The 27044-nt window shown below is 37.5% G+C and overlaps 2 protein-coding genes and 1 non-coding gene across 3 annotated transcripts; 2 read left to right on the forward strand and 1 right to left on the reverse strand.

Moving 5' to 3' along the window:
- The first annotated feature begins 2244 nt into the window (after positions 1-2244).
- LOC139902128 (uncharacterized) lies at positions 2245-3263 on the forward strand. The gene is made up of 2 exons (XM_071884782.1): positions 2245-2696; positions 2795-3263. The coding sequence occupies exons 1-2, from the start codon at positions 2245-2247 to the stop codon at positions 3261-3263; spliced, it is 921 nt and encodes a 306-aa protein (XP_071740883.1).
- Positions 3264-4575: 1312 nt separating this feature from the next.
- On the reverse strand, positions 4576-4657 carry TRNAS-GCU (transfer RNA serine (anticodon GCU)). The gene has a single exon. It is a non-coding gene; the product is annotated as a tRNA-Ser (tRNA).
- Positions 4658-4766: 109 nt separating this feature from the next.
- LOC139872287 (uncharacterized) lies at positions 4767-5833 on the forward strand. Its single transcript, XM_071860132.1, has one exon. The coding sequence runs from the start codon at positions 4805-4807 to the stop codon at positions 5681-5683; it is 879 nt and encodes a 292-aa protein (XP_071716233.1). The 5' UTR covers positions 4767-4804; the 3' UTR covers positions 5684-5833.
- The last annotated feature ends 21211 nt before the right edge of the window (positions 5834-27044 follow it).

Raw genomic sequence — 27044 nt, forward strand, 5'->3', positions numbered from 1 at the left:
TTTTTTTTCAATTTTTTTTTTCAAGAGCACTTTTATTTTTTTTGTTTCATGTTGTTTATAAGTCCTAAGTTCAAAACCCTTTAGATTGTTATTGTTAATTTGCCTCGGTTTGATTTTAATTAGAGTGAAGAAGATGAACTAGATGAAACAAGTACCAGATAAGATATTTGGGTTGTAATATAAACCAGAAAGATAGAAATGGAAGAATGGTTTGATGGGTTTGTGGGTGAGTGAGAGGTCTCGGGTTCAAACTCGGTTCGGGGCATATTTTTTTTAGAAAGGCTTTTGAAGGTAGATTTCATTACCAAAATTATTATTATTATTATTATTATTATTATTATTATTATTATTATTATTATTATTATTATTATTATTATTATTATTATTATTATTATTATTGTTATTGTTACTAAAATTATAATTTTTATTATTATTATTATTATTATTACTAATATATGTATTATTACTATTATCATGATTAGGATTATTATTATTATCAAAATAACACAAACTATTATTATTATTATTAATATTAGTATTAGTATCATTATGTACTTATTATTATTATTATTAGAATCATTATTAACATATGTATTATCATTATTATCATTATCATTTTTATTATTAGTATTATCGTTAGTAACAAAGTTATTATTAGTATGACTATTATTAGTAAATCATTAATATTAATACTATCATTTTTTTTTACAAATAAATATTTTGTACATAAAATATACTTATTACATATACTATAATTATATTAATATTTCACATAACTATATATATATATATCAAACCTATTAACATTATACTTACATATAACAAACTATTGATTTTTAGATATAACACTAAACATATATGTATATATATAGATATTTTAAAATAACTAAATGAATAGATAATAATTATTTTAAAGTAATATATATAACATATAAGTTAAGATATAATAAATATAAATGAAGTATATGTTTTTAATAGAATTTAGTATAAAATTATATAACTACAAACACATAAATAATATATAATTAATAAAAGAAATTATCTGATTTTCATTATATGTTTTAATAGATATACAATTGATATAGGTTCGTGAATCCGAGGCCAACCCTGCATTATTCAGTTTCGTCGTGTGAATATTTTTATTACAAAATATTGGATTGTGAGTTTCATTTGCTCTATTTTTAAATGCTTTTGCAATATATATTTTGGGATTGAGAATACATGCGCTGCTTTTATAACTGTTTTACGAAATAGGCACAAGTACTTGAAACTACATTCTATGGTGGAATTATATACCGGATATGACCCTTGTTAGCTTGGTAGCCTAAGAATTTGGGAACAGACCCCCAAATTGACGCGAATCCTAAAGATAGATCTATGGACTTTGACACGTCCCATCCGGGTTACGGATGCTTTAGCACTTCGATTTTATATACAGATGAGTGTACATGTATATTTGGGGATATTCTAGATGCATTTGTTAATGTCGGTTACCAGGTGTTCACCATATGAATGAATTTTTGCAGATGAGTGTTCCTGCAGTTAACTATGAAAATGAAATCTTGTGGTCTATTAAAACTATGGAATGATTGATTATGATAAACTAATGAACTCACCAACCTTTTGGTTGACATTTTTAAGCATGTTTATTCTCATGTATTAAAGAAACCTTCCGCTGTGCATTTGCTCATTTTAAAGATATTACTTGGAGTCATTCATGACATATTTCAAAAGACGTTGCATTCGAGTCGTTGAAGTCATCAAGATTATTATTAAGTCATTTATAGTTTGGATATATTGGGAAATTGTATGCATATTGTCAACTATCGTTATAATGAAAGTTGTTTTTTTTTTAAAACGAATGCAATGTTTGTAAAATGTATCATATAGAGGTCAAATACCTCGCAATGTATCATATGTTATTGTATTCGTCCTTATGGATTAGGACGGGTCGCTTTATTTTCGAGCTTGCGTCCCGGCCTGGTCAGTCGCATAGGCGACGAGGTGGTTCGGTGTAATAAAAAAAAAGAAATTAAACTTGCCAACGGCTCTTTTCTTACCGTTGGGATTTTTTTTTCTTTTTCAATTCTATATATACACAACACATATACAAACACAAACACATATCATTTTACATCTATTTTACTCAACATATACTCACACAATCAAATCCAAATTCTCTCATCAAAATAAAAAATATCTTTAAAAATAAGTAGTTCCGATGAAGAAAGTTTGGTGAACGCAATGAAAAGTATATTTGCTTATCGAAATAACGTGGTAATACGTAGAGAGGTCGAGGAACAAAATGAGGCTCAAAGCTCAAGACGAAAACGTCGCTACATTAGTCGTGATCGTGTAGAAGCGCACAATCGTTTGATGAACGATTATTTTGTTCAAGATCCGAAGTATCCCCCTGAATATTTCAAACGGCGTTATCGAATGTCACAAAGTCTTCTTGAAAAAATAATTGAAGGTATACTTTCTTACTCTACTCGTCCCGATGCACCAAAGTGGTTTACTTATTTTCAACAACGTCGGTTGTATCATAAACATGAAGAACTTCACGGCTTTCCTGGAATGCTTGGAAGCATTGATTGTATGCATTGGGCTTGGGAAAAATGTCCAAATGCATGGAAAGGGCATTTCACCCGAGGCGATCACGGTTACCCGACAATCATGTTGGAAGCCGTTGCATCGTATGACAATTGGATTTGGCATGCATATTTTGGAATGGCCGGTTCAAACAATGACTTGAATGTCCTTAATGCATCTCCATTGTTTGATTGTTTGATAGTTTACTAACTGATCGAGGCTACTATCTTGCCGATGTGATTTACCCTTCGTGGGCTTCTTTCGTTAAGGGATTCTCAAGTGTTGTTGACGCAAAAAGGAAATACTTTACAAAGAAACAATCTGCAGCTCGTAAAGACGTTGAGAGGACATTTGGAATTTTGCAAGGTCGTTGGGGTATTTTAAGACAACCTGCTAGGGCATATAGCGTAAACAAAATCAAAAGAATCATGTATGGTTGCATCATATTGCACAACATGATAATTGAAGACAATGGTGTTAACATCGCTGAAAATAAATCTTACTACTTGCCTGTCAACAACCTACAAGGATCAACTTGGTACGAAAGGTGTGATGTATATGCCGAGAAGACAAAAGAGCTGCGTGACAAAGACGAGCATGGGTATCTTCGACATACTCTAGTTTCGCATCTATGGCATAATCGCGATGACGAAATAGTTAACGAATTGTAACTTTTTAATCGCGATAACGTATTGTTTTTTTTTTTTAATTTTTTGGAATCGTATGTTTTTTAATTATTAGGAAATGTAATGTTTTTTTTATTTTTAATGAAAGTTATTTTCATTTATGTTAATTTTTATAGTTTTATCAATATGTGTTATATTTAAAATCATTAAAATAATAATAAAAATATAAACTGAAATGCCCAACTGACATAAGTCACCACTCCCCACTTTTTCTGACTCAGCAAGTCAGGCCTGACATGCCAAGTGACATCAGTCACCACTCCCAGTGCTCTAATTGTCTCGCGGTTAGATTCAAATAGAAATAACGACGTTGTATTAGGTGTATGAAGGTTATTTTTGTTAAATGTGAAAACTAATACGGTTTCATAAATCAAAATAAATAAGTAATAAATTGAAGAAAAAGACAATAAGTAAAAAAAAAATCACCAAAGCATCTTATACCAGGTGCTCATAAACTATTGAATTTTGTCAATGGTAACCTTTAATTTGCATAAGATAGTTGTAAATAGCGGTTACTTATGAATTTGAAAAAGACTTTATTTAAAAAATACTACTCCGTATATTTTATACACACGCCACAAGTCCAATTTCCTAAACTATTTTCATAACTCTGAGTAACGATTGAATACGGGTTTGGTACCGAATATGGACCCTTTCTAAAGGTGTCACATGTCAGCCCAAAACTCGATCTTCATTTTTAATCATTAAGAAGTAAGAAATTTCTTTCTTCAAGAATTACCTGATCAAATCACAAGTATATATGTATCTCCTTTTCTTAAAAATAGAAAATAGAAAATCGTAGTCACACACTTTCAAAAGATATCCATGGACCATGTCAAGGGTTCGATCTCAATCCAATGGTTCAACCCCAAAACTTTAAGTATTGGGCACTGTAGAGGTCAACGGTTTGATCTCTGGCTTTGTAAAAAGTCTGTGATGGATTCACTGACTCGTACACAGAAATTCGGCTCGTTTCACATGCCTGTATGGATTGATGATCGGGTCCTTGTTATGCGGTTCGAGTTCCGGCCAAAAACGCGTATGTGCGTGAAAAATTATCGGGTTGATGGTTTTCGCTCCCCACAACTCCACAAGTAATTCCAAACCCAACCTTAGGGAAGAAAAAAAATCTCATGTCTGCCCCATACGGAGTCTTCATGTGTCAGCATTAAGAATTCCAAAAATACATTTTATTTTAGATCAGCTCGGGGATCACCTGATCAAATAGATTCGGGTATCAACTTCTTAGTTATGTGCATTTTTAATCTTTTGGAGGATGGAATATAAAAATTTTAGACGACGCCTGTGAGATTCGAACTCACGCGGGGAAACCCCATGTACTTAGCAGGCACACGCCTTAACCACTCGGCCAAAGCGTCGTTATATCAAGCATCTAACTGTAACATTATAAATTAGCAGATTAAAAATAGATAACGGTCACATAAAACAACGCTTTCACCGAACCTAAATTCCCTCTGATTAAAATCAGGTCTACTAAAACCGCTTCCATCGGAACCACCACCGCCATGGACCACCAGACCTACCGGTGCCCTTCCTGCAACACCGATGTTTCACCCATCACTCCATTCACATACCATCGCTGCAACTCTACCCTTCCTCCTACCCCTAACCCTAATCCCAACAATCTAAATCCTTCACAATCACCACCGCAATCCGTCATCAATCCATCCGTACCATCAACTACATTTAGAACTATTCCGTCCGATGACAATTTCCGTCTCGGCAGCCCTTACTTCCAGCGTTTAATCCACCACCTCACACATTCAAACGATTCATCTCCAATCTCCACCACCACTACTGCCGTATCTCGCCACTACTCTCCGACGTCGAAATCTGCAATCGAATCGATTCCGATTGTTACGATTACATCCGCATTCCTTGAAATCGATCCTGTCGTTTTATGTGCGATTTGTAAAGATCAGTTTGTTATCAATGATGAAACGAAACAGTTACCGTGTAAACACATGTATCATTCTGATTGTATACTTCCGTGGCTTTGTAATCATAATTCGTGTCCCGTGTGTCGGTTTCAGTTACCTAAAGAGGTTGTGGATGTTAGAATTAGGAGAAGGAGTAGGTCTAGGGTTTTGAGATTAGGCGATTTAATGAGACAGGTTGACAATGAGGCAATGTTGGGGCTTGGATTTGGTAATCTTCATAATAATCAGTATTTGGGACCCATTGATACTCCGAATGTTGCGTTTCATTATACTCATATCGGGCAGACTGTGGACGTTGATGTGTTGTCTGATTCGGAACTGGACAATGGCGCAGAGGGTGTCTCTGGTTGGTCTAGTTGGGGTATGAATTTGAGAGGAGATGGTGATGGTGATGGCGATGGTGATGGTGATGGTGATGGTGATGGCATTGTTGTGATACCATGAAAGGTGTAAATTTGGGTATGGTGTGCTTATACAATTAGTATTGTTGAAGTGTTATTGATTATGTGTTGTTTCTCTTCTTTGCCATGTATTAATGTATGTATATATTTATATTATTATGAATATGAATAGAGTACTAATAATTGAAATTGATATAGTATGCTACCTCGTGACTTGTTGCTGAAAATTTGTATCAGCATCTTTCTGTATTTCATTGCTTAACTCTTATATGATGTGATACGTATTGTGCTGCAAGTCTAGATTGAGGAGGATTTCAGGGTAAGTGTTGTCTTTGGCCGTGGATTAGGTATCAGGACGACTTGTTGTATCTTCTCTTGCGTCGTCGTGTCATTATAGGATTAGAACTGCAGAGAGGTACTCATTGTGAAACAGTACTTCAGTTTGGGCATTTGTATGTATTGCCTTTTGATAAGAGCTAATTGCCAAGTAAGTAGTGATGAAGCTTCTCAATTCAGTTGTAAGATTGGTGTTATAATTTGTACGGACATCTTGCTTGGCTGCTGACACTTGGTATAGAAACAATTTCAACCATGGGGGCATGGGTTAAAGAAGCAACCATTTGTGCTAGTATGGTTATGTTTTTTTTTTAATGGCAGTATCGGCATCACTCAGAAGGGACTTAACCACCTTCGCGATTATATGCCACCCACACACGCGTTAGGAAGAAACCCAAATCGCAACAACCTTGACAGTACGGTTGAAGGTTAAGAAAACCCTCTCCGAGAAGCTAATTGTTGGCAACTGTTTGTGCTAGTATGGCTTTGTTCTTACAAAAACTTCATAAAGCAACAACCTTGACAGTACGGTTGAAGGTTAAGAAAACCCTCTCCGAGAAGCTAATTGTTGGCAACTGTTTGTGCTAGTATGGCTTTGTTCTTACAAAAACTTCATAAAGTCTCTCCTCTGAGTACTTTATGATGAATGTGGTTTATAAGCAAGCCTGAATATTATATAGTTCTGCTTAGGACACATGTGTAGGTTTATTTCTATGAGTGGTCTGCGCATTGATGATTGCTTAAGATCTAGAAACTTCTTGGGCTCGTATCTACAAGTCTGGATACGATAATGTGATCACTATGTTCAAAATCTCGGTACATGCCGAATGTTTGTGTATACCATGTGTATGTCATATGCATATATGTGGAATTATAATGTCTCTATTATGTTTAAAAATTCGTCATAAACGTCAATACGTCATGTTGCATGGTAGTGGTGAAACTTTTCGATGTTGCCATACACATTCTAGGCCAAATCCTGATACACTCTGGATAATCTGTATTTTAATCTGTATTTTTTTGGTAATTAGGTATCCGTAAATGCAATTTTTAATTTCTCATTAGACGAGTTGATCCGTGCACGTGCATTCCCCTATCTTTATCTACCCTTCATACTGATGATTAGGTCTCATATCACTTCTGTTATCATATTTTGGGTTTGTTAAACCCTGTTTTGAATATATTTGTGTCCCAATTTTGACACGTTACTGTCAGCCCTTTAATAAGTAAATGAGTGGTATTTTGGAAGTGCTACCTCTAAAAATCTTAATCTGAATTCATATGCTGTTTTTATTGTCACGTAATTACCTATATGAATGTTTAAGTATGCGTTCGTAAGGTAACACGGTTGATCATTTCCACAGTACCCTTTATTGTCACGTAATTACAATTTATGTGTAGGTTATTATAATGTCATAAGTTATGTGTAGGTTATTATAAATTTATAATATCGTAAGTCTGTATGGAAGCATTCTCCTAACTCTTGGTTTTAGAGATGATTGTCTATTTCCTATCTTTCATATTTCTTTTCGGGCGGGATTGGTTGATGTTGTTGTTATTATAATTATAAAGCACTTCACGTACCACTTCGTCATTGGTGTTGCTCATTGTAGTGAAACATGCTTCAAAAGTTGACCGGCTAAAGCCTTGAAAAAGTTGACTTGAAGGTGTACCCAAGTCAACCACATTCAAGTAATAAGTACGGAGTATATTATATCTTCTTTTTTTTTTCTTCTTTTTTTTTTTTATTTATAAAACAAGATAAATATATAAATAAAAGAAGAAAATCATGATTTAGTCCAAGTACAAAACAAGGCACCTTCATAATCTTTAAGCCCAACCGATCATAAAGCCCATTAAACATAAATACTTAAACTAGAGCAACTAAAAGGAATACAAGAACAAAAAAACATTCAAAGTCATACACCTCAAACCAAACTCATACTTTACAGCAATATCTCATCCAAAAGATTGTATCAAAGACATATTTGTAACGACCCGTCAAAATCGCTATTGACGCAGCACGTTAATCATTGATTCCACAGTGAGGTTTTGACCTCTATATGATACGTTTTGATAAAATATTGCATTCATTAAAATAAGTGACTTTCTAAACATAGAAAGTTATAAACATGTAGGCGAGTGCTTAGGTATAAGCAAAACCCCAAAATACATAAGTCTTTAATTTACAGGTTGACTTCACAGTCCAATTATTTATTACACAACGCAGTTTTATTTTGAATGCAATAAACTTTGTACAAAGCATGAGAGACTTCATGCAGGCAACAAGCACATCACAGCGGAAGCATTCTAAGGACCTGAGAATAAAACATGCTAAAAAGTCAACACGAATGTTGGTGAGTTATAGGTTTAATTGCTCGAGTCATAAACATATATAAAGATAGACCACAAGATTTCATCAAAAGTTTATCAATAGATTCTACGTAACAGAGCACCCTGGTAACTAAACTTAACGCTATAGTGATAATTACCCCATTCGTTTTAATACACGCAAACCAACGTGTCTTAAACTCAAATAACATACGTCCGTTAAAAGGCTAGCGCTCTAGCTCGGACGGGGATGTCAAGCCCTATGGATCCATATACAATTATTCGCGCCCACCAGTCCATATCCTATGTACTGGCAGCTACTAGCTACCAAAGCTAAGGGATTTTCGGTTTAACTCAGTGTAGAATTTTGTATGTACTTGTGTCTTATTGCGTTTAAAATAAATTGCATGTATTCTCAGCCCAAAAATATTTAAAGTATTTAAAAAGGGGGACTATAAACTGTAAGACCCAAATATTTATTGTACATAATGTATTTAAGGTGTACTATGTGTGTATGGAGTGTGCACAGCATGTAGGTGTTGCTTGCTCGACCGTCGAAGGAAACTGGACGTTGTTTGAGGTACAAGGTGTGTACGTACCTTTTCAACCCCAAATAAAGTTTGTGTTGATATTTCAAAGCCTTACCATTGGAAAGGAAATCTTATTACGTTTCCAACGATATTTGATTCATCGAAAACGGAGCTACGGTCAAAAAGTTATGGCCAAAACAAGTTTCGGAAAACTGAACTGTAGGTTGGAGCGGCGCTCCACCATGTGGCGCGGCGCGCCGAATGGGTCAGAAGCAATTTTCAGCCTTTTTAAAGGCTTTAAATGAAGGGTACTTTGGTCTTTTCACTTGGGGTCGGTTTAGGGTCATCAAAACTGATCCTTTGATCAGTTTGGATCAAATTCTCACCAACCAAAAACACTCTCAACCATTTTTAGAGAGAGAGTAAGGGTTTAGAGAGAGAGGGCTTGATTTGGGGAAGAAGGAGTCGATTTCTCACCAAAGCTCGGGTTCTAAAGTTGTTCCTTTCGTTCTTGGCTACGCGGTGATAGTATTGGTAAGCTCAAACTCCGAATTTCAATTATTTGATTTGATACTCAAGTTAGGGTTTGAGTTAATTTGTTGTAAAACCCTTTTAGGTGATGAAATGGGTTTAGTGATGCTAGTAATCGGGTTTGTTGTTAATTGTTGGTGGATTTCGGGTTGGTGAACTATTTGGCCATGTTTAGAACTTGAAATTTAGTTTAATCACTTAAGTTAGTGATTATGGAAGTATTGGAACCCATTTAGGGTTATTTGGTTGACTAACTTTGACTTTGGGTCAAATTAGGGTTTGGTGGTGATTATGACCCAATTGGCGATTTAATGAAGTTTATAAACTTAAAATGGATTAAGTTGAAGTATAAAACCGAGTTAAATGTGTTTTGGTGTCAAAACTTGTAAAGAATGAGATTTTGACCTTTATGGGTCAAAATTAGGGTTTAAGTGTCATTTTGGGCAAGATAGGTGTTTAACACCTATGATCGGGTTTAATTGGCGTATTAAGACCATTCTCACTTGTGTTAGTGATTATTGGTTAATTTTGGGCGCGTTTTGTACTTGGAAGTGCATTTGGGTCAAATTTGCACTAAGTATCAATTTGGGTTGATTTGTGAATCCATTCTAAGTGTATTGTTGTAATTATGATAATGGAATAGGTATTTTCCATTGGCGAGTTGCAGATTATTTGGAAGCTTTCATCAAGACTTCAAGGTGAGTGTTAATATCCTATATGCATATGTATGTGTAGGATGGGTGCGGGTCGGGTGAAGTGATTCTCGGCTATAGAGCTCACTTCACATATAGGTGGATTTGATGGACTTGTGCATAGGTCCAATTGGCACGGTTGTGCGTCTTGGTTGACTACCTTTGGCAAAGTACACATTTTGGGTGTACATTATCACACGTGGTTGTGAGTGGAATAATTATGCGTGTATGTATGTAATGTATTTAATTGTGTTGTACGAATGTGGTATTGTCGCGGTGTTTAAGACACCACGTTCTATGAAACGAGTAGTATTGTCGCGGTGTTTAAGACACTACTCATTGTGGAATTGACGAGTAGTATTGTCGCGGTGTTTAAGACACTACTCATTGTGTAATTGACTTGTGGTATTGTCGCGGTGTTTAAGACACCACAATGTCATGGGAGTGGAAGTGTCGCGGTGTTCAAGACACCACTCATTGTATTGAATGAAGTGTGGATTCGTCGCGGTGTTTAAGACGCCACATTGTTGTAAGGGTGAGTTAGTCGCGGTGTTTAAGACATCACCCGGGGGACTAGTGATTACGCGGTGTGTAAGTAACACTAGTGGATGTTATGAACTCCAACGGACTTTCATGTACCGTTCTCTTGTGTACTTGGTTAACCATGGTTGTATGAGTTATGTATTGGCATATTTAATTATGAACTATATGCTTTTGGTATTGCTAGCTATTGTGGACTTGCGGTTATTGGTATATGCACGATATGTTGCATGATTGTCGAATTGCTAATTCGTGATTAATGTTGTGTTGTCGTGATGTAGTTAACCCTCCGGGGGTAGTTATTGGCGTTGTTCACATTGACGTTGGTGAACTTACCTTATTGATGGTATTAGTAGCTTGTTGCTTAGTGATCGTATGGTATACTTAGATTAGCTTGCCTTTAGGCTTGGACGCTCCGGTATGCGGTATTTGTTTATTTATGTGGCGTGTCCATTTTATGCATATATATGTATGTAGTATATTATCATTCACTAAGCGTTAGCTTACCCTCTCGTTGTTGACTCTTTTTATAGATTGCATGCGGACGTTGGCTCGGGTAAGCGCGGGGACTAGAAGACTTGCATAGTTGCTTTAGAGGCTTGCTTTTGGATTGTTTAGGATTGGGTAGCGTATCCCCAATCTCCATGCTCGGCCTTGTTTCGTATTAAGAGTCTTATGGTCAATAATTGTATTTTGATACTTAAAGGGTAATTTGGGTCGATGTGGGCCCCGCTTCGTAAACTTAATTTTATTAATTAAACGTGCTAGTTTTATATATATGAATTTATGGTTAAAAGCGTTTTGGCTAAAAATGTCGGGAACTAGTCAAACATTTTCGTTAAATTGACTTCCGGGGACAGCGGGCTGTCCAGGTGGTTTGGCGCGCCGCGCACCCACCTGGCGCGCCGCGCAAATGAACTGCACCAGAAATTTTTTTTTTTAGTTGTGAAATTTAACGGGAATTGTCGTGGTTTTGGTTTGGGTTGTTACAAGTGGTATCAGAGCATGGTCTAAGGGATTTAGGTGACTTGAGATAGGTGCCTAGACTTAGACTTTTGTGTGTGCTTAATTTGTTGCGGGACTTGTAGGATTACGGGTCGGAATGGGTTTAGTTAGTGCCTTGTTATAGGTTGACTAACGTTTGTATTAGTAATACGGATATTATTAATATGTTATTTGTGTTGTGAAAATAATTCTCGCGTATGTTTGTATCGCGTAGAATCTTGTTGTGTTTGTTTATATCATCGAGCGAGACGGTCGTTGTACTAACAAGTCGATGCGGCGTGTGTGCGTAATAAGAACTTGCAAACCTTATTACGGGTGCAAATCGCGTCTAACGAGTGATGTACGACGAGTGTTTAGCAAGATGGGACGGAGTTGTGCGTGCGATTTTATACGTTCGTGATCTAATCGTTTTGCATTTTGAGATTGACGACGCGAAACGAGATCGAGGCGAATAACGTGGAGTTTAACGCTAGAGTTGCGGCCGCCGTTGCGGAGCAAATGAGAGCGTTTCGAGAAGAAAGGGATAGGAAGTATTCCAAACTTCAAAGTAGTGGCGAAATGGAGCGTTATCTTAAGAGCTTCATGAGGACTTAACCACCGATGTACGACGGGAAACCGGATCCTTTGGTGAGCACAACTTGGATTTCGGACGTCGAAGGGTGTTTCCGTACTATTGATTGTCCTCCCGAGAGAAAGACGAGACTCGCTACGAGTTTGTTGCGGGGTAGGGCGAGGGATTGGTTGGATGGTAAGATTGATCTTGTCGGTGGTGAAACGTTTATGGCTTTATCGTGGGACGAGTTTAAGGAGGAATTCTTCGAGGAGTTCCGGACTTCGGCCGATTTGTGGGAATTGCGTAATGAGTTGCGAAACTTGCGACAAGGATCTATGGATTTGAGTACTCTCAAGACGACCTTTATGGCGAAGGCTCGTTTTGTCCGGAGTATTTGGGAAGTGATCGTTTGTTAATGGGGGATTTCTATCGGACTTTGAATGACGACTTGAAAAGAAAAATTAGACGTGGTCAAGCGAAATCGTTTTCGGAATTATTCGACTTGGCTAGGGGTTTCGAGTCGCATACACGAGCGAAGAAGGGTGAGCCTTCAAGGGATAGAAGGGTTGTTTCTTATGGTGCTCCGAGTAAGAGGACTAAGGGTCCGAGTGTGAGCACGGGTGGTACGCGGACGAGTATATCGAATTCTAGCGCGTCTAGATGTTACAATGGTGGCATGAGGGGTCACAAGTCTTGGGAATGTTCGATGCCGTTTAAGTTTGAGTTGTTAAATGCCTTGTGTTGTGCCTATTGTTGTTATGGGTGACGTTCCTAATGGAAGTACCCTATGGTGACGTTTGATTGTCGGGCGAAGGGCGTAAGACTTGGTGCAACCAAGCATTCCTTGATATTTGAGAAATGTTTCTACCAAGCCACGGAAATGGTTTTGGTGTTCGATTGTTAAGCGCGTGTTCGCTTTTATGTTGAAGTGATGAACCATGAGGTTCGTCGGGTGGTTGGAACCCTTGAGATCGAGTGTTTTTAATCTCGATGTGTGTTGGTAATGGAGTCTACATGATGCAACATTAGGTGCCTCTTTTATACCTACTAGCGTGGTGTTCGACTCCGATTGTGTTGCGGTACGCTTTCGTTCAAAGTGTATAAGGATTGGTTAAAATCCTTCGTGAACTCGAGGTTAGAGCGAGATGTGGTGATGGGTCGTGTGTACCCAATCGTTGGTAAAGTCTACATTTGGTAGCACTGTACGGTAGTACGAGTTATGGATATGGAACGTAGTTCCAAGTGGGGGAGTTACACTCCCGCACGAGGAAGTTTTAGGGTGAGATTTCGGATAGTGCTTATGGTAGATCCGAAACTTGTGTTGGGACCTAGTTTTTGGTCGATTTGTGGTGGAGTACAATTTTGGTTCAAGTTGTACTATTGGTTTGGATTTAAATTACCACCGAGGTGGTAATGTGGTAAATCTCATTGAGAGATAATGGATGTGTTTGGCGAGCAAGGTGAAATCCCTCGGTCAAGGGATGTGTGTGTGTCGGATTCTCTTTTAGAGAATTATTGTTTGGTTCCTATGTTTGATATAGGTGGTTCTTGCTCGATTGTGGGTGGTTAGTGGTATCCGTTAGGGTTCACTATAGTGTAGCGAAGCGCGATGTTGCACAACTCGTTGGGTGAGGTATTGTTATTATGGTGAAGCATGACTTTCGGGTCCGCTGACTTCATCATGAGGTATTGTTATCATGGTGAAGCATGACTTTCTGGTCCGCTGACTTCATCATGAGGTATTGTTATATCGGTGGAGCATGACTTTCGGGTCCGCTGACTTCATCCGGTGTTGAGTGATCTATCAGTTGTTTTATACTCCTATGGTGGGATCGTGAGGACCGTATTGTGTGATTACTGATGCGATAGCCGTATTTCGCTCACATGTCGTTACGGGCGTGACAATGGTCGATTTTGTACGCCTAGGGTTTTAAGTTGTTATAGTCGATTGGACGCTAGTGGTTCTAGTCGTTCGCTTATGATGTTACGGTAGTTGCGTATTGGTCGTATTGCGCGCTACAAGGGATGTTTAGTGATTGGTGTTATCCGTAAGGATTCGTTTGGTTCGGTCTTCATCGTTTCGGGTTGTTGACCTTAGGTTGAGACTTGGTTGCTTTAGCACGGTACTTGGTAATGGTACGCTAGAGGAGTGATATCTCGGTTAGAAATGTGATGAGTTTCCCGATGCGAGGGAATGAGTATGGTTTTAGTGCTCGGATTGTGGATTTGAGAAAAAAATCGTGGATGACGATTTAGTTGTGGAAGGCGATTCGTCGGGAAGAATTGCTTAGGAAAGTCGGATTGGGACTTATGTTGAGGACCGTGGAGTGTGGTCCGTTTGGTCAAGTGACGAGGATCACGAGGACGTGATCGATTCTAAGTGGGGGAGAGTTGTAAGACCCAAATATTTATTGTACATAATGTATTTAAGGTGTACTATGTGTGTATGGAGTGTGCACAGCATGTAGGTGTTGCTTGCTCGACCGTCGAAGGAAACTGGACGTTGTTTGAGGTACAAGGTGTGTACGTACCTTTTCAACCCCAAATAAAGTTTGTGTTGATATTTCAAAGCCTTACCATTGGAAAGGAAATCTTATTACGTTTCCAACGATATTTGATTCATCGAAAACGGAGCTACGGTCAAAAAGTTATGGCCAAAACAAGTTTCGGAAAACTGAACTGTAGGTTGGAGCGGCGCTCCACCATGTGGCGCGGCGCGCCAACCTACAGTTCAGTTTTCCGAAACTTGTTTTGGCCATAACTTTTTGACCGTGGATAACACCAATCACTAAACATCCCTTGTAGCGCGCAATACGACCAATACGCAACTACCGTAACATCATAAGCGAACGACTAGAACCACTAGCGTCCAATCGACTATAACAACTTAAAACCCTAGGCGTACAAAATCGACCATTGTCACGCCCGTAACGACATGTGAGCGAAATACGGCTATCGCATCAGTAATCACACAATACGGTCCTCACGATCCCACCATAGGAGTATAAAACAACTGATAGATCACTCAACACTGGATGAAGTCAGCGGACCCGAAAGTCATGCTCCACCGATATAACAATACCTCATGATGAAGTCAGCGGACCAGAAAGTCATGCTTCACCATGATAACAATACCTCATGATGAAGTCAGCGGACCCGAAAGTCATGCTTCACCATAATAACAATACCTCACCCAACGAGTTGTGCAACATCGCGCTTCGCTACACTATAGTGAACCCTAACGGATACCACTAACCACCCACAATCGAGCAAGAACCACCTATATCAAACATAGGAACCAAACAATAATTCTCTAAAAGAGAATCCGACACACACACATCCCTTGACCGAGGGATTTCACCTTGCTCGCCAAACACATCCATTATCTCTCAATGAGATTTACCACATTACCACCTCGGTGGTAATTTAAATCCAAACCAATAGTACAACTTGAACCAAAATTGTACTCCACCACAAATCGACCAAAAACTAGGTCCCAACACAAGTTTCGGATCTACCATAAGCACTATCCGAAATCTCACCCTAAAACTTCCTCGTGCGGGAGTGTAACTCCCCCACTTGGAACTACGTTCCATATCCATAACTCGTACTACCGTACAGTGCTACCAAATGTAGACTTTACCAACGATTGGGTACACACGACCCATCACCACATCTCGCTCTAACCTCGAGTTCACGAAGGATTTTAACCAATCCTTATACACTTTGAACGAAAGCGTACCGCAACACAATCGGAGTCGAACACCACGCTAGTAGGTATAAAAGAGGCACCTAATGTTGTGGAAGGCGATTCGTCGGGAAGAATTGCTTAGGAAAGTCGGATTGGGACTTATGTTGAGGACCGTGGAGTGTGGTCCGTTTGGTCAAGTGACGAGGATCACGAGGACGTGATCGATTCTAAGTGGGGGAGAGTTGTAAGACCCAAATATTTATTGTACATAATGTATTTAAGGTGTACTATGTGTGTATGGAGTGTGCACAGCATGTAGGTGTTGCTTGCTCGACCGTCGAAGGAAACTGGACGTTGTTTGAGGTACAAGGTGTGTACGTACCTTTTCAACCCCAAATAAAGTTTGTGTTGATATTTCAAAGCCTTACCATTGGAAAGGAAATCTTATTACGTTTCCAACGATATTTGATTCATCGAAAATGGAGCTACGGTCAAAAAGTTATGGCCAAAACAAGTTTCGGAAAACTGAACTGTAGGTTGGAGCGGCGCTCCACCATGTGGCGCGGCGCGCCGAATGGGTCAGAAGCAATTTTCAGCCTTTTTAAAGGCTTTAAATGAAGGGTACTTTGGTCTTTTCACTTGGGGTCGGTTTAGGGTCATCAAAACTGATCCTTTGATCAGTTTGGATCAAATTCTCACCAACCAAAAACACTCTCAACCATTTTTAGAGAGAGAGTAAGGGTTTAGAGAGAGAGGGCTTGATTTGGGGAAGAAGGAGTCGATTTCTCACCAAAGCTCGGGTTCTAAAGTTGTTCCTTTCGTTCTTGGCTACGCGGTGATAGTATTGGTAAGCTCAAACTCCGAATTTCAATTATTTGATTTGATACTCAAGTTAGGGTTTGAGTTAATTTGTTGTAAAACCCTTTTAGGTGATGAAATGGGTTTAGTGATGCTAGTAATCGGGTTTGTTGTTAATTGTTGGTGGATTTCGGGTTGGTGAACTATTTGGCCATGTTTAGAACTTGAAATTTAGTTTAATCACTTAAGTTAGTGATTATGGAAGTATTGGAACCCATTTAGGGTTATTTGGTTGACTAACTTTGACTTTGGGTCAAATTAGGGTTTGGTGGTGATTATGACCCAATTGGCGATTTAATGAAGTTTATAAACTTAAAATGGATTAAGTTGAAGTATAAAACCGAGTTAAATGTGTTTTGGTGTCAAAACTTGTAAAGAATGAGATTTTGACCTTTATGGGTCAAAATTAGGGTTTAAGTGTCATTTTGGGCAAGATAGGTGTTTAACACCTATGATCGGGTTTAATTGGCGTATTAAGACCATTCTCACTTGTGTTAGTGATTATTGGTTAATTTTGGGCGCGTTTTGTACTTGGAAGTGCATTTGGGTCAAATTTGCACTAAGTGTCAATTTGGGTTGATTTGTGAATCCATTCTAAGTGTATTGTTGTAATTATGATAATGGAATAGGTATTTTCCATTGGCGAGTTGCAGATTATTTGGAAGCTTTCATCAAGACTTCAAGGTGAGTGTTAATATCCTATATGCATATGTATGTGTAGGATGGGTGCGGGTCGGTGAAGTGATTCTCGGCTATAGAGCTCACTTCACATATAGGTGGATTTGATGGACTTGTGCATAGGTCCAATTGGCACGGTTGTGCGTCTTGGTTGACTACCTTTGGCAAAGTACACATTTTGGGTGTACGTTATCACACGTGGTTGTGAGTGGAATAATTATGCGTGTATGTATGTAATGTATTTAATTGTGTTGTACGAATGTGGTATTGTCGCGGTGTTTAAGACACCACGTTCTATGAAACGAGTAGTATTGTCGCGGTGTTTAAGACACTACTCATTGTGGAATTGACGAGTAGTATTGTCGCGGTGTTTAAGACACTACTCATTGTGTAATTGACTTGTGGTATTGTCGCGGTGTTTAAGACACCACAATGTCATGGGAGTGGAAGTGTCGCGGTGTTCAAGACACCACTCATTGTATTGAATGAAGTGTGGATTCGTCGCGGTGTTTAAGACGCCACATTGTTGTAAGGGTGAGTTAGTCGCGGTGTTTAAGACATCACCCGGGGGACTAGTGATTACGCGGTGTGTAAGTAACACTAGTGGATGTTATGAACTCCAACGGACTTTCATGTACCGTTCTCTTGTGTACTTGGTTAACCATGGTTGTATGAGTTATGTATTGGCATATTTAATTATGAACTATATGCTTTTGGTATTGCTAGCTATTGTGGACTTGCGGTTATTGGTATATGCACGATATGTTGCATGATTGTCGAATTGCTAATTCGTGATTAATGTTGTGTTGTCGTGATGTAGTTAACCCTCCGGGGGTAGTTATTGGCGTTGTTCACATTGACGTTGGTGAACTTACCTTATTGATGGTATTAGTAGCTTGTTGCTTAGTGATCGTATGGTATACTTAGATTAGCTTGCCTTTAGGCTTGGACGCTCCGGTATGCGGTATTTGTTTATTTATGTGGCGTGTCCATTTTATGCATATATATGTATGTAGTATATTATCATTCACTAAGCGTTAGCTTACCCTCTCGTTGTTGACTCTTTTTATAGATTGCATGCGGACGTTGGCTCGGGTAAGCGCGGGGACTAGAAGACTTGCATAGTTGCTTTAGAGGCTTGCTTTTGGATTGTTTAGGATTGGGTAGCGTATCCCCAATCTCCATGCTCGGCCTTGTTTCGTATTAAGAGTCTTATGGTCAATAATTGTATTTTGATACTTAAAGGGTAATTTGGGTCGATGTGGGCCCCGCTTCGTAAACTTAATTTTATTAATTAAACGTGCTAGTTTTATATATATGAATTTATGGTTAAAAGCGTTTTGGCTAAAAATGTCGGGAACTAGTCAAACATTTTCGTTAAATTGACTTCCGGGGACAGCGGGCTGTCCAGGTGGTTTGGCGCGCCGCGCACCCACCTGGCGCGCCGCGCACCCACCTGGCGCGCCGCGCAAATGAACTGCACCAGAAATTTTTTTTTTTAGTTGTGAAATTTAACGGGAATTGTCGTGGTTTTGGTTTGGGTTGTTACATAAACTCACAGTTCAATATTGAGACTCAATATTGTAGGCAAATTGCGTAGACGTAATGATGGTAGACGACTGTATGGTTGGCCTTGGATTCAAGAACAATACCCCGAACAATACCCAATATTTCCTTAGCTTAAAGCGGTTTGAAACCCGAATTAAAACACCCTCAAATATACTTTATTATTATTAAACTTAAATTAAAATTATAATTATAATTATAAATATAAATATAAATTTATAGAAGAAAGAAAAAGTGATTATATTTCGTCGAGTAAGCTGGCCTTTTATAGGCATGTTTCCTGATTTTGGTCCCCATGCGATCGCATGGATTTTCAGTGCTTTTGCCATGCGATCGCATGGCCGCCTGAACCCCTTTTGTTTGCTAGTTTGTCGACATCAAATAGTATTTTACTGTAGCAAATAGTGTTTTACTGTAACAAATAGTGTTTTACTGTAGCAAATAGTGTTTTACTGTAGCAAATAGTGTTTTACTGTAGCAAATAGTGTGTTACTGTAGCAAAATACGTTTTCACTGTAGCACTGTAGCAAAATACGGTTTCACTGTAGCAAATAGTGTTTTACTGTAGCAAAGTCATTTTTACTGTAGCAACTAGGGTTTTACTGTAGGAAAGTCGTTTTTACTTGTACATATATATATATATATATATATATATATATATATATATATATATATATATATATATATATATACATACATATAATTGTTCATGAATCGTTGAGAGTAATCAAAGGTAATTGTATATATGAACAGTTCTAAAATTTTGAGACTCAATCTAACAGACTTTGTTTAACGTGCCAAAATAATAAATCGTATAGAGAATTGGTTTAAATTAGTTGAAATTTTCCGGGTCATCACACATATAATTGATAAAAATAACACGTAGCTCCAAACACCCGTCTGAAAGACTTAAAATTGATCTTCTTTTGTATCATAATGGTAGAAACCCATTATGAGGTAGTGTGGACGACTAGCTATTTCATTTGGAAAAATAGAAACGACCATGTATTCGGGCACAATATCCTAAGCATCCCAAAAATCTTTGCCGATATTCAATCCAAATCATTCGAGTGGTTAAAGTGCCGGTAGAAAAAAGGTTCTCTTGATTGGCATCAATGGGCTTTCAACCCGAGGAGTCTTGATGTTAATCCTCCCCCAAAGGTAGGTGTTGGCTAACTAATGCAGGTTTTTGCCTAGTCCTCGGGTAGTTTTTCTTGGTCGTGGGCTAAGTGGGTTGAGGGTTCACTTGCTTTGTCGTTGAGGTTTCAACTCTGTGAGTGTTACTCTTGCCCGGCTTGTTTTTATACAAGTTGTCCTACTCCTAGACATCTATCCATGGACGAAACTTTTTTCCTGCACCCATACACCTATACTTGAGTTATCCTCACTGTAATTTTCGAGTTTCCCTTTGCATACTTATAGAATTATAGGTTCTCAAATGTATATGTTTCGAGTTTTTTCTTTATGTTTCTTTCTCGGGTTGTACCATGTAATGTTTATTTTAAGTAATATTAATAATTTTGTTGGCTTTTCAAAAAAGAAAAAAGAAAAAAATGAAACCCATGCTTGGCCGAAAGTAACTTCGATAAGCTTGAAGAAATCTTTCCTCCATATAGAAATAACCCACCGATCTACATACGGAACTTGCACACCTTTATAAACATGAAACATTCAAATATCGTTCATAACCGGAGCCCCAACATCATTCACTTTCATTTCGTGGATGGCGAGCTTGATACCTGACTACCATACGCCCAACCATACTACACTTACCCTTTCAACCATGGCCCTTCTAAATTCATGAATCTAGCCTCATCCTCAAGCCTTTTCTTTTTTTTTGGAGAGGGGGGGGGGGTGTTTCACCTTATTTGTGCATTTCGCTTATAAAGTCATCGTAACTTTTTATTTCAATAATTTGCTTGTTAGGATTGACCAATTTACCAATTGGTTTAGACTCTTTGTGCCTAGATTTTACATCCGGGAACCCGTCAGAATCGTCCTCTTCGTTTACAGTTTGTAAATTAGGTTCGAAAGCCTCTTTGTTAAGATTACCAGATTTTGACTTTAAGTTATTTATCTTAGCACTCTTTGAAAGCTTGGATTAGCAACAGCGTACTTTTGGGTCACGTTCTAGGTTTTTAACCTTTTCAAAATTTTTTGAAAAAGTGGGACAATAAGGTCTACACTCTTTTGCTATTGTAGAACAAGGATCATGTTGGGCCAATTTGGTGATTATATCTATGCTTGACAATATAACGCTTATAAAAAAACATGATATATATGGCATTCTATACTACATATCATCAGCGATGACTGTATAATTTGAGATATGTTTTAGTTTAGAAACCTACATGTACAACTCTTTCATTCATCCAGGTAAAAATTAATGTAGACGCTATGTATGGATCTTAGAATCATTCTAACTCGATCTAAAAGCGAAAAACAATAAATCTAAGCTTAATTGAATAACGGTTTGTTCACGAGACCTCAATAGTCAAACCTAGACCTAAATCTAGATTAGAACGGCGCCTACAATGTGTTATTCGGTGGGTTGGAGGTAGGATACGATAGCAGACCAGTTGGGCACGATTACGGTATGTAGGGTGTGAAAACAATAAATGGAAAACGAAACCCGTTTATATACTGTCTGAAGCGATATTCGGTCAAAGATCAACTTACATCAACCTTACACTGTCTACCGACAGTGTCTTTAGTGGGCGACTGACTCTGTCAAACCTATAAAAGATTGAGGGTTCAAATAATTGAAATGTAAATGTAAAGTTTGGTGGGAAAAATTTCACCTTCAAATTTTTTGATGTAACTTTCTAAAATAATACAAAAGCCTACGGCTTATTTTTAATACTTCACGTAAAATAATAATATCAATAATTCAAGTGACTTTTTTCATCCTATATCTCATCTATATATAGGCTAGATAAAAGTAAGGAAACAATATAATATAATAATTCCTAACTAACAACCAATAAAAATAGGAACCAAATTGTAAACAAAATCAACTCATTATGCTTTTCTTTTCCTGCAAGTTGTTGTAGCTTAACCGATTCTCACTCTTTGGCTCCTGGGCCCAAACCCAAATTACAAAAGTAAGTAAACATATTTGGGCCTTGATCCACCTTTGTTTCTACATCATTCTTCCATTCTTCGAAAAAACTCGTCCTCGAGTCTACAACTTCAAGGACTGAAATATCTATATCATCATTGAAAGTATCAAGTATTGCAACATGGAGACTGTCCTCAACACCAATATTTTTCAGGCCAATATCACTTTTTTTGAAATCGTTTTTCAAATGAACATCAACATCTTCATTGTACATGTTGGTGTTTTTGTTAGTAACGACCTTAAAATTGCTTTCATAACCAGATTTAAAAAAAGAAAAAGATTCCTCACCATCATTATCATAGATGGGTTCGGTATCATAGGTGGATTCTCCATCTTCATCATCTGTATCACAGACGGGTTCAGTATCATAAATGGATTCTGAATCGATTCTTTTCGAATCATAGCGCGCAGGGAATCGTTGTTGGTTCAGTTCCAACTCGGCGATTCGCTTATATAATCGTATTATAAGTAACTAGGGGGGGTGAATAGTTACTTGATACATTTTTAACACTTTTTCGATTATCACCAAATTCGATTAACTATGATCAACCAACTCAGCTCAACTCAGCTCAAACTTCCTCAATATCCATAATGACGAAATCAACGGGAAACGCGAACTTATCCACTCTAACTAGGACATCTTCAGCTATTCCTCGAGGAACCTTAACTGATCTGTCCGCGAGTTGGATAGTCATTCTGGTAGGCATTAAGTCATTTAATCCTAGCTTTTTGAATAACGAATAGGGCATTAGGTTTACACTGGCTCCTAAGTCTGCTAACACATTGCTAATTTGGACATCTTGCAGGGAGCAAGGTACCGTAAATCTCCCTGTATCTCCTAACTTAGGGGGAATTTCATATTGTAACACTAACGAGCATTCTTCACTTAAGGGAAAGCTAACTATCTCTCTTAATCTCTCTTTGTTTGAAAGCAGTTCTTTAAAAAATTTAGCGCAGTTTGGCATTTCTACTAAAGCATCTACTAGTCGTACATTCAAATGCAAATTCTTAATAATATCCCAATACTTAGCGATTTGCGCTTCTTGTTTTTTCTTCCTAAGCCTACCTGGAAAAGGTATGCGGGTGCGCGAAATAATTTCCGGGGCCTTAGGAGAGATAGGTTCCGGTGGATTGACAACTGGGTCAATTGGCACAGGTTCCTTATCGAAAAAAATCTTGTATGGGTATATTGACATTTTTTTCGTTCCCTCCTCTAGTAATTACTAGGGCATCAAACTCACTACACTTTATATCAACTTTAGTGGTTAAACATTTAAGCGTAAGCTGAAAATTTATGATTAATCTTCAAAAGTCTTTATCAAAGTGTCGAACTTATTTTGACATTCAATGACTTGAAGATTTATTATGTATTGCTTTTTCATAAATTCAACTAAAATTTCCTTAGAGTGGAGAGTAGGTTTGTGTAATGGGAAGACTATATTATGATCCGAGCTATTTTGCTGTTTATGTGCCCATCTAGGGTAAGGATACCTTAGATTGGTTCTAGTAGCATCGGAGTTTCTAGGAATTGGTAAACTTTGAAGAGTGAGGGTGAGATCTTGTAACCTGGTTTCCAGAATTTTTACCGTATGAGCGAAGACGTCATCCTTCTCAGCAGCTTCATTGCTCCAATCCTCCTGCTGTGCAGCTATTGTGTCCAAGAGATTCCATGCTTCGTCTGCTGTTCGGGACATAAAATTGCCTTGTGAGGCCATGTCTAAGAGAGACTTATCATCATTGGTCAAACTATTGTAAAGCGTACAGATTATGTCTGCCTGACTTAACGAATGATTCAGACATCTTTTAAGCATCATCTTTATTCTATTTCATGCTAGACACAATGACTCATTTTCTTTTTGAGAAAAGTTCGTGATGTCATTTCTTAAACAGGTTTGTAGAGAGGGTGGATAAAATTTGTTTAGAAATTTGGCGGCTAGTTCCTCCCATGAATGTATTGAATTCGGGTTAAGTTCGTCAAACCATGCTAAAGCGTGTGCAGAAAGTGAATATTGAAAAAGATGAAGTTTAAAAATATTTTTCTCGTTTTCTTCTTTCTTAAAAGAGTCAACCAGACTGATAAATTGGTTTAAGTGAAAGTTTGGATCGTCAGTCAGTAATCCTTGAAATTTACAGATCATACTGACTAGTTTAATCATGTGTGAACTAATTTCAGGAATTCCTTCGGTTCCTAAGGTGATTAGTCCTCCTCTTTCCTCTAAGCATGACTTATGCATAGAAGCAAGGGTATCTTGTCGTTCCATTTTTTTAGATTTCCTGTTTAAAAGACTTAAAAGTAACTTTTAGAAAATATTAATTTACTAAAAGGATCGATAATTTAATAAAAACAATTATTCTTACAATTCGGTCGGTAACCAAATTGGATATCTTAACTGATAGGATTTCTTACAGATTACTTGTATCTAGGTGGCCAGACCGACTACGGAGAGGCAGGATCCTTTTGGTTCCAATATAATTGGAGACTGTTCGAAAAATCCAACAACCAAGTCCGTGTATAATTGTCTTTCTTAGACACCACCAAACAATACATTTGTCTGTTTAAAATCTTTCTCGATCAAAATATTCGATCCCCGGCAGCGGCGCCAAGAAAAAACTTTGATATGCTACTAACTGACGGTTTTATTCGTGCGGTGTCGTTAGGCCGCAGAACGTCCGGTTCGGTGGAACAATGTAGCACACAATGGTTTTGTTTATTTATATTGTGCGGGGCCTAAATTTACTTTTACTTTCTAAAGTGTAGAAGGTGTAAGTTAACCTAGTGTCGTGTTTTTTTATGGATTAACGAATTGAAGATCAAGTGGATACTTATCTTTTAGTTAAATTACCTAGATAAAGGATAGTAGTTGGTTTAAGCTAAAAGTCCTACGTGCGGAAAAGTAAATAAGTGGAAGGATATCCGGAGTATGCAGATCAGGGAAATGTTGACCAAGATATCAGTGTTGGGTTAGGGAAAGGTAATTATGCTTATGTTAAAGCCATGCTTAGAATGATGTAGATCTGGTTGAATGAGCCAATTACACAGACCTACTTGTCTCTGAACTCTCGGAGTTCTCTTTGAGCAGTGAGAAGTATGTCACTTGGTAGTATAATTGAAAGGTAGCTGTACCTCGGAGGTTTTCCTCAGTAAAGTACTAGGTTTATTAGTGAGTTGAGCTCTAATCCTAACCCTCGTTATCAGTTTAGTTAACTGAATAACAACGTGCCGTGTTGAATGAACACTGATCACAAACGAAAGGAATCCGCCGGTTTAAGTTGGCAAAACTTTAAGTGAAAACTAACAACCATTCCATCATACTAATGAGATCATATCAATTCAAACATTATACATCATTACAGTTGATATACTGATAGTAAAGCAGATAGAAACCTAATGAGTACCTAAACAGTTGATATAACTAAGTCCTAAGGCAACAATCAAACAAGAACATGCAATAGGCTTGTGTCACACAGTAAAGGCACTAATTAGATCTTAATAGCTCCTAAGAGGTCTCTTTGAAACAATCAATAGGCATACTAGGTCATTCATGTCTCAATTCCTAAGTTTCGTGTCCTAAAAGCGCATTAAATGCCTCTCGGGAACTCCGGCCATACCGAGTTCATAGAATCTTCAGATACAGTATGACCAGGGGTCTAAATCCTATGAAGTAGCTAATTTCATATAGGTGGACAAGTCCTGATCATAACCAAGGTTGGTCAATCCTTAAGATGCTAGCATACAAATCTATCAGACTTCCTAGTTCAGTATTATAACAGTAATCGTACTAAATTAACATAATTACGCTAGCTCAAACTTCTATCATGGCAACATACAAATTAATTAAGCTATCATGGTAATATTGGAACGCATTATTAAACATAAAAAGTAAGAACACATGTTTAATATAAGAGACAAGCGTTTCGGATAAAAACCTGAAAAGGCCGAAGAAATCTGCCTGAGATCGCAGGGACTCGCCGGGATATCCTCCGGGAGATAAAAGCTTAGCTAACTACTACTAAAAACTAACTAAAAGCTTGAAAATATAAAGTGAATTACAAATTGAGTGTGTGTTGAAATGGATGGAGAAATCCATTTAAATAGACTTGATGTTTGCCTGCAAACGGCTGGCAGGCCGTTTGGCAAGCCGTTTGCAGGGGCCGTTTGGCAAGTCAAGCCGTTTAAGGTGCCCGTTTGCTGTGGTCGTTTGGCAGGCCATTTGTGAGCCAGGCAGGCTGTAGTGACCCGAACTTTTCCATGTTTATATATATATATATATATATATATCTATATTAAATGAAATTGTTATTTACATGATTAAGTGTTTCCAACATCTTAAGCAATCAAACTTGTTAAGACTTGATTAATTGAAATAGGTTTCATATAGACAATTGACCACCCAAGTTGACCGGTGATTCACGAACGTTAAAACTTGTAAAAACTATATGATGACATATATATGGATATATATATATAGTTAACATGGTATTATGATAAGTAAACATATCATTAAGTATATTAACAATGAACTACATATGTAAAAACAAGACTACTAACTTAATGATTTTGAAACGAGACATATATGTAACGATTATCGTTGTAACGACATTTAATGTATATATATCATATTAAGAGATATTTATACATCATAATATCAAGATAATATAATAATTTAAAATCTCATTTGATATTATAAACATTGGGTTAACAACACTTAACAAGATCGTTAACCTAAAGGTTTCAAAACAACACTTACATGTAACGACTAACGATGACTTAACGACTCAGTTAAAATGTATATACATGTAGTATTTTAATATGTATTCATACACTTTTGAAAGACTTCAAGACACTTATCAAAATACTTCTACTTAACAAAAATACTTACAATTACATCCTCGTTCAGTTTCATCAACAATTCTACTCGTATGCACCCGTATTCGTACTCGTACAATACACAGCTTTTAGATGTATGTACTA

Source organism: Rutidosis leptorrhynchoides, chromosome 1 (assembly GCF_046630445.1).
Source record: "Rutidosis leptorrhynchoides isolate AG116_Rl617_1_P2 chromosome 1, CSIRO_AGI_Rlap_v1, whole genome shotgun sequence".
Classification (NCBI taxonomy): domain Eukaryota; kingdom Viridiplantae; phylum Streptophyta; class Magnoliopsida; order Asterales; family Asteraceae; genus Rutidosis; species Rutidosis leptorrhynchoides.

Coding starts and splice junctions, on each gene's coding strand:
- LOC139902128 (XM_071884782.1), top strand. CDS start 2,245: ATGAAAAGTATATTTGCTTATCGAAATAACGTGGTAATACGTAGAGAG. Junction 2,697..2,794: donor ATGTTGGAAGCCGTTGCATC/GTATGACAATTG, acceptor ATTGTTTGATAG/TTTACTAACTGATCGAGGCT.
- LOC139872287 (XM_071860132.1), top strand. CDS start 4,805: ATGGACCACCAGACCTACCGGTGCCCTTCCTGCAACACCGATGTTTCA.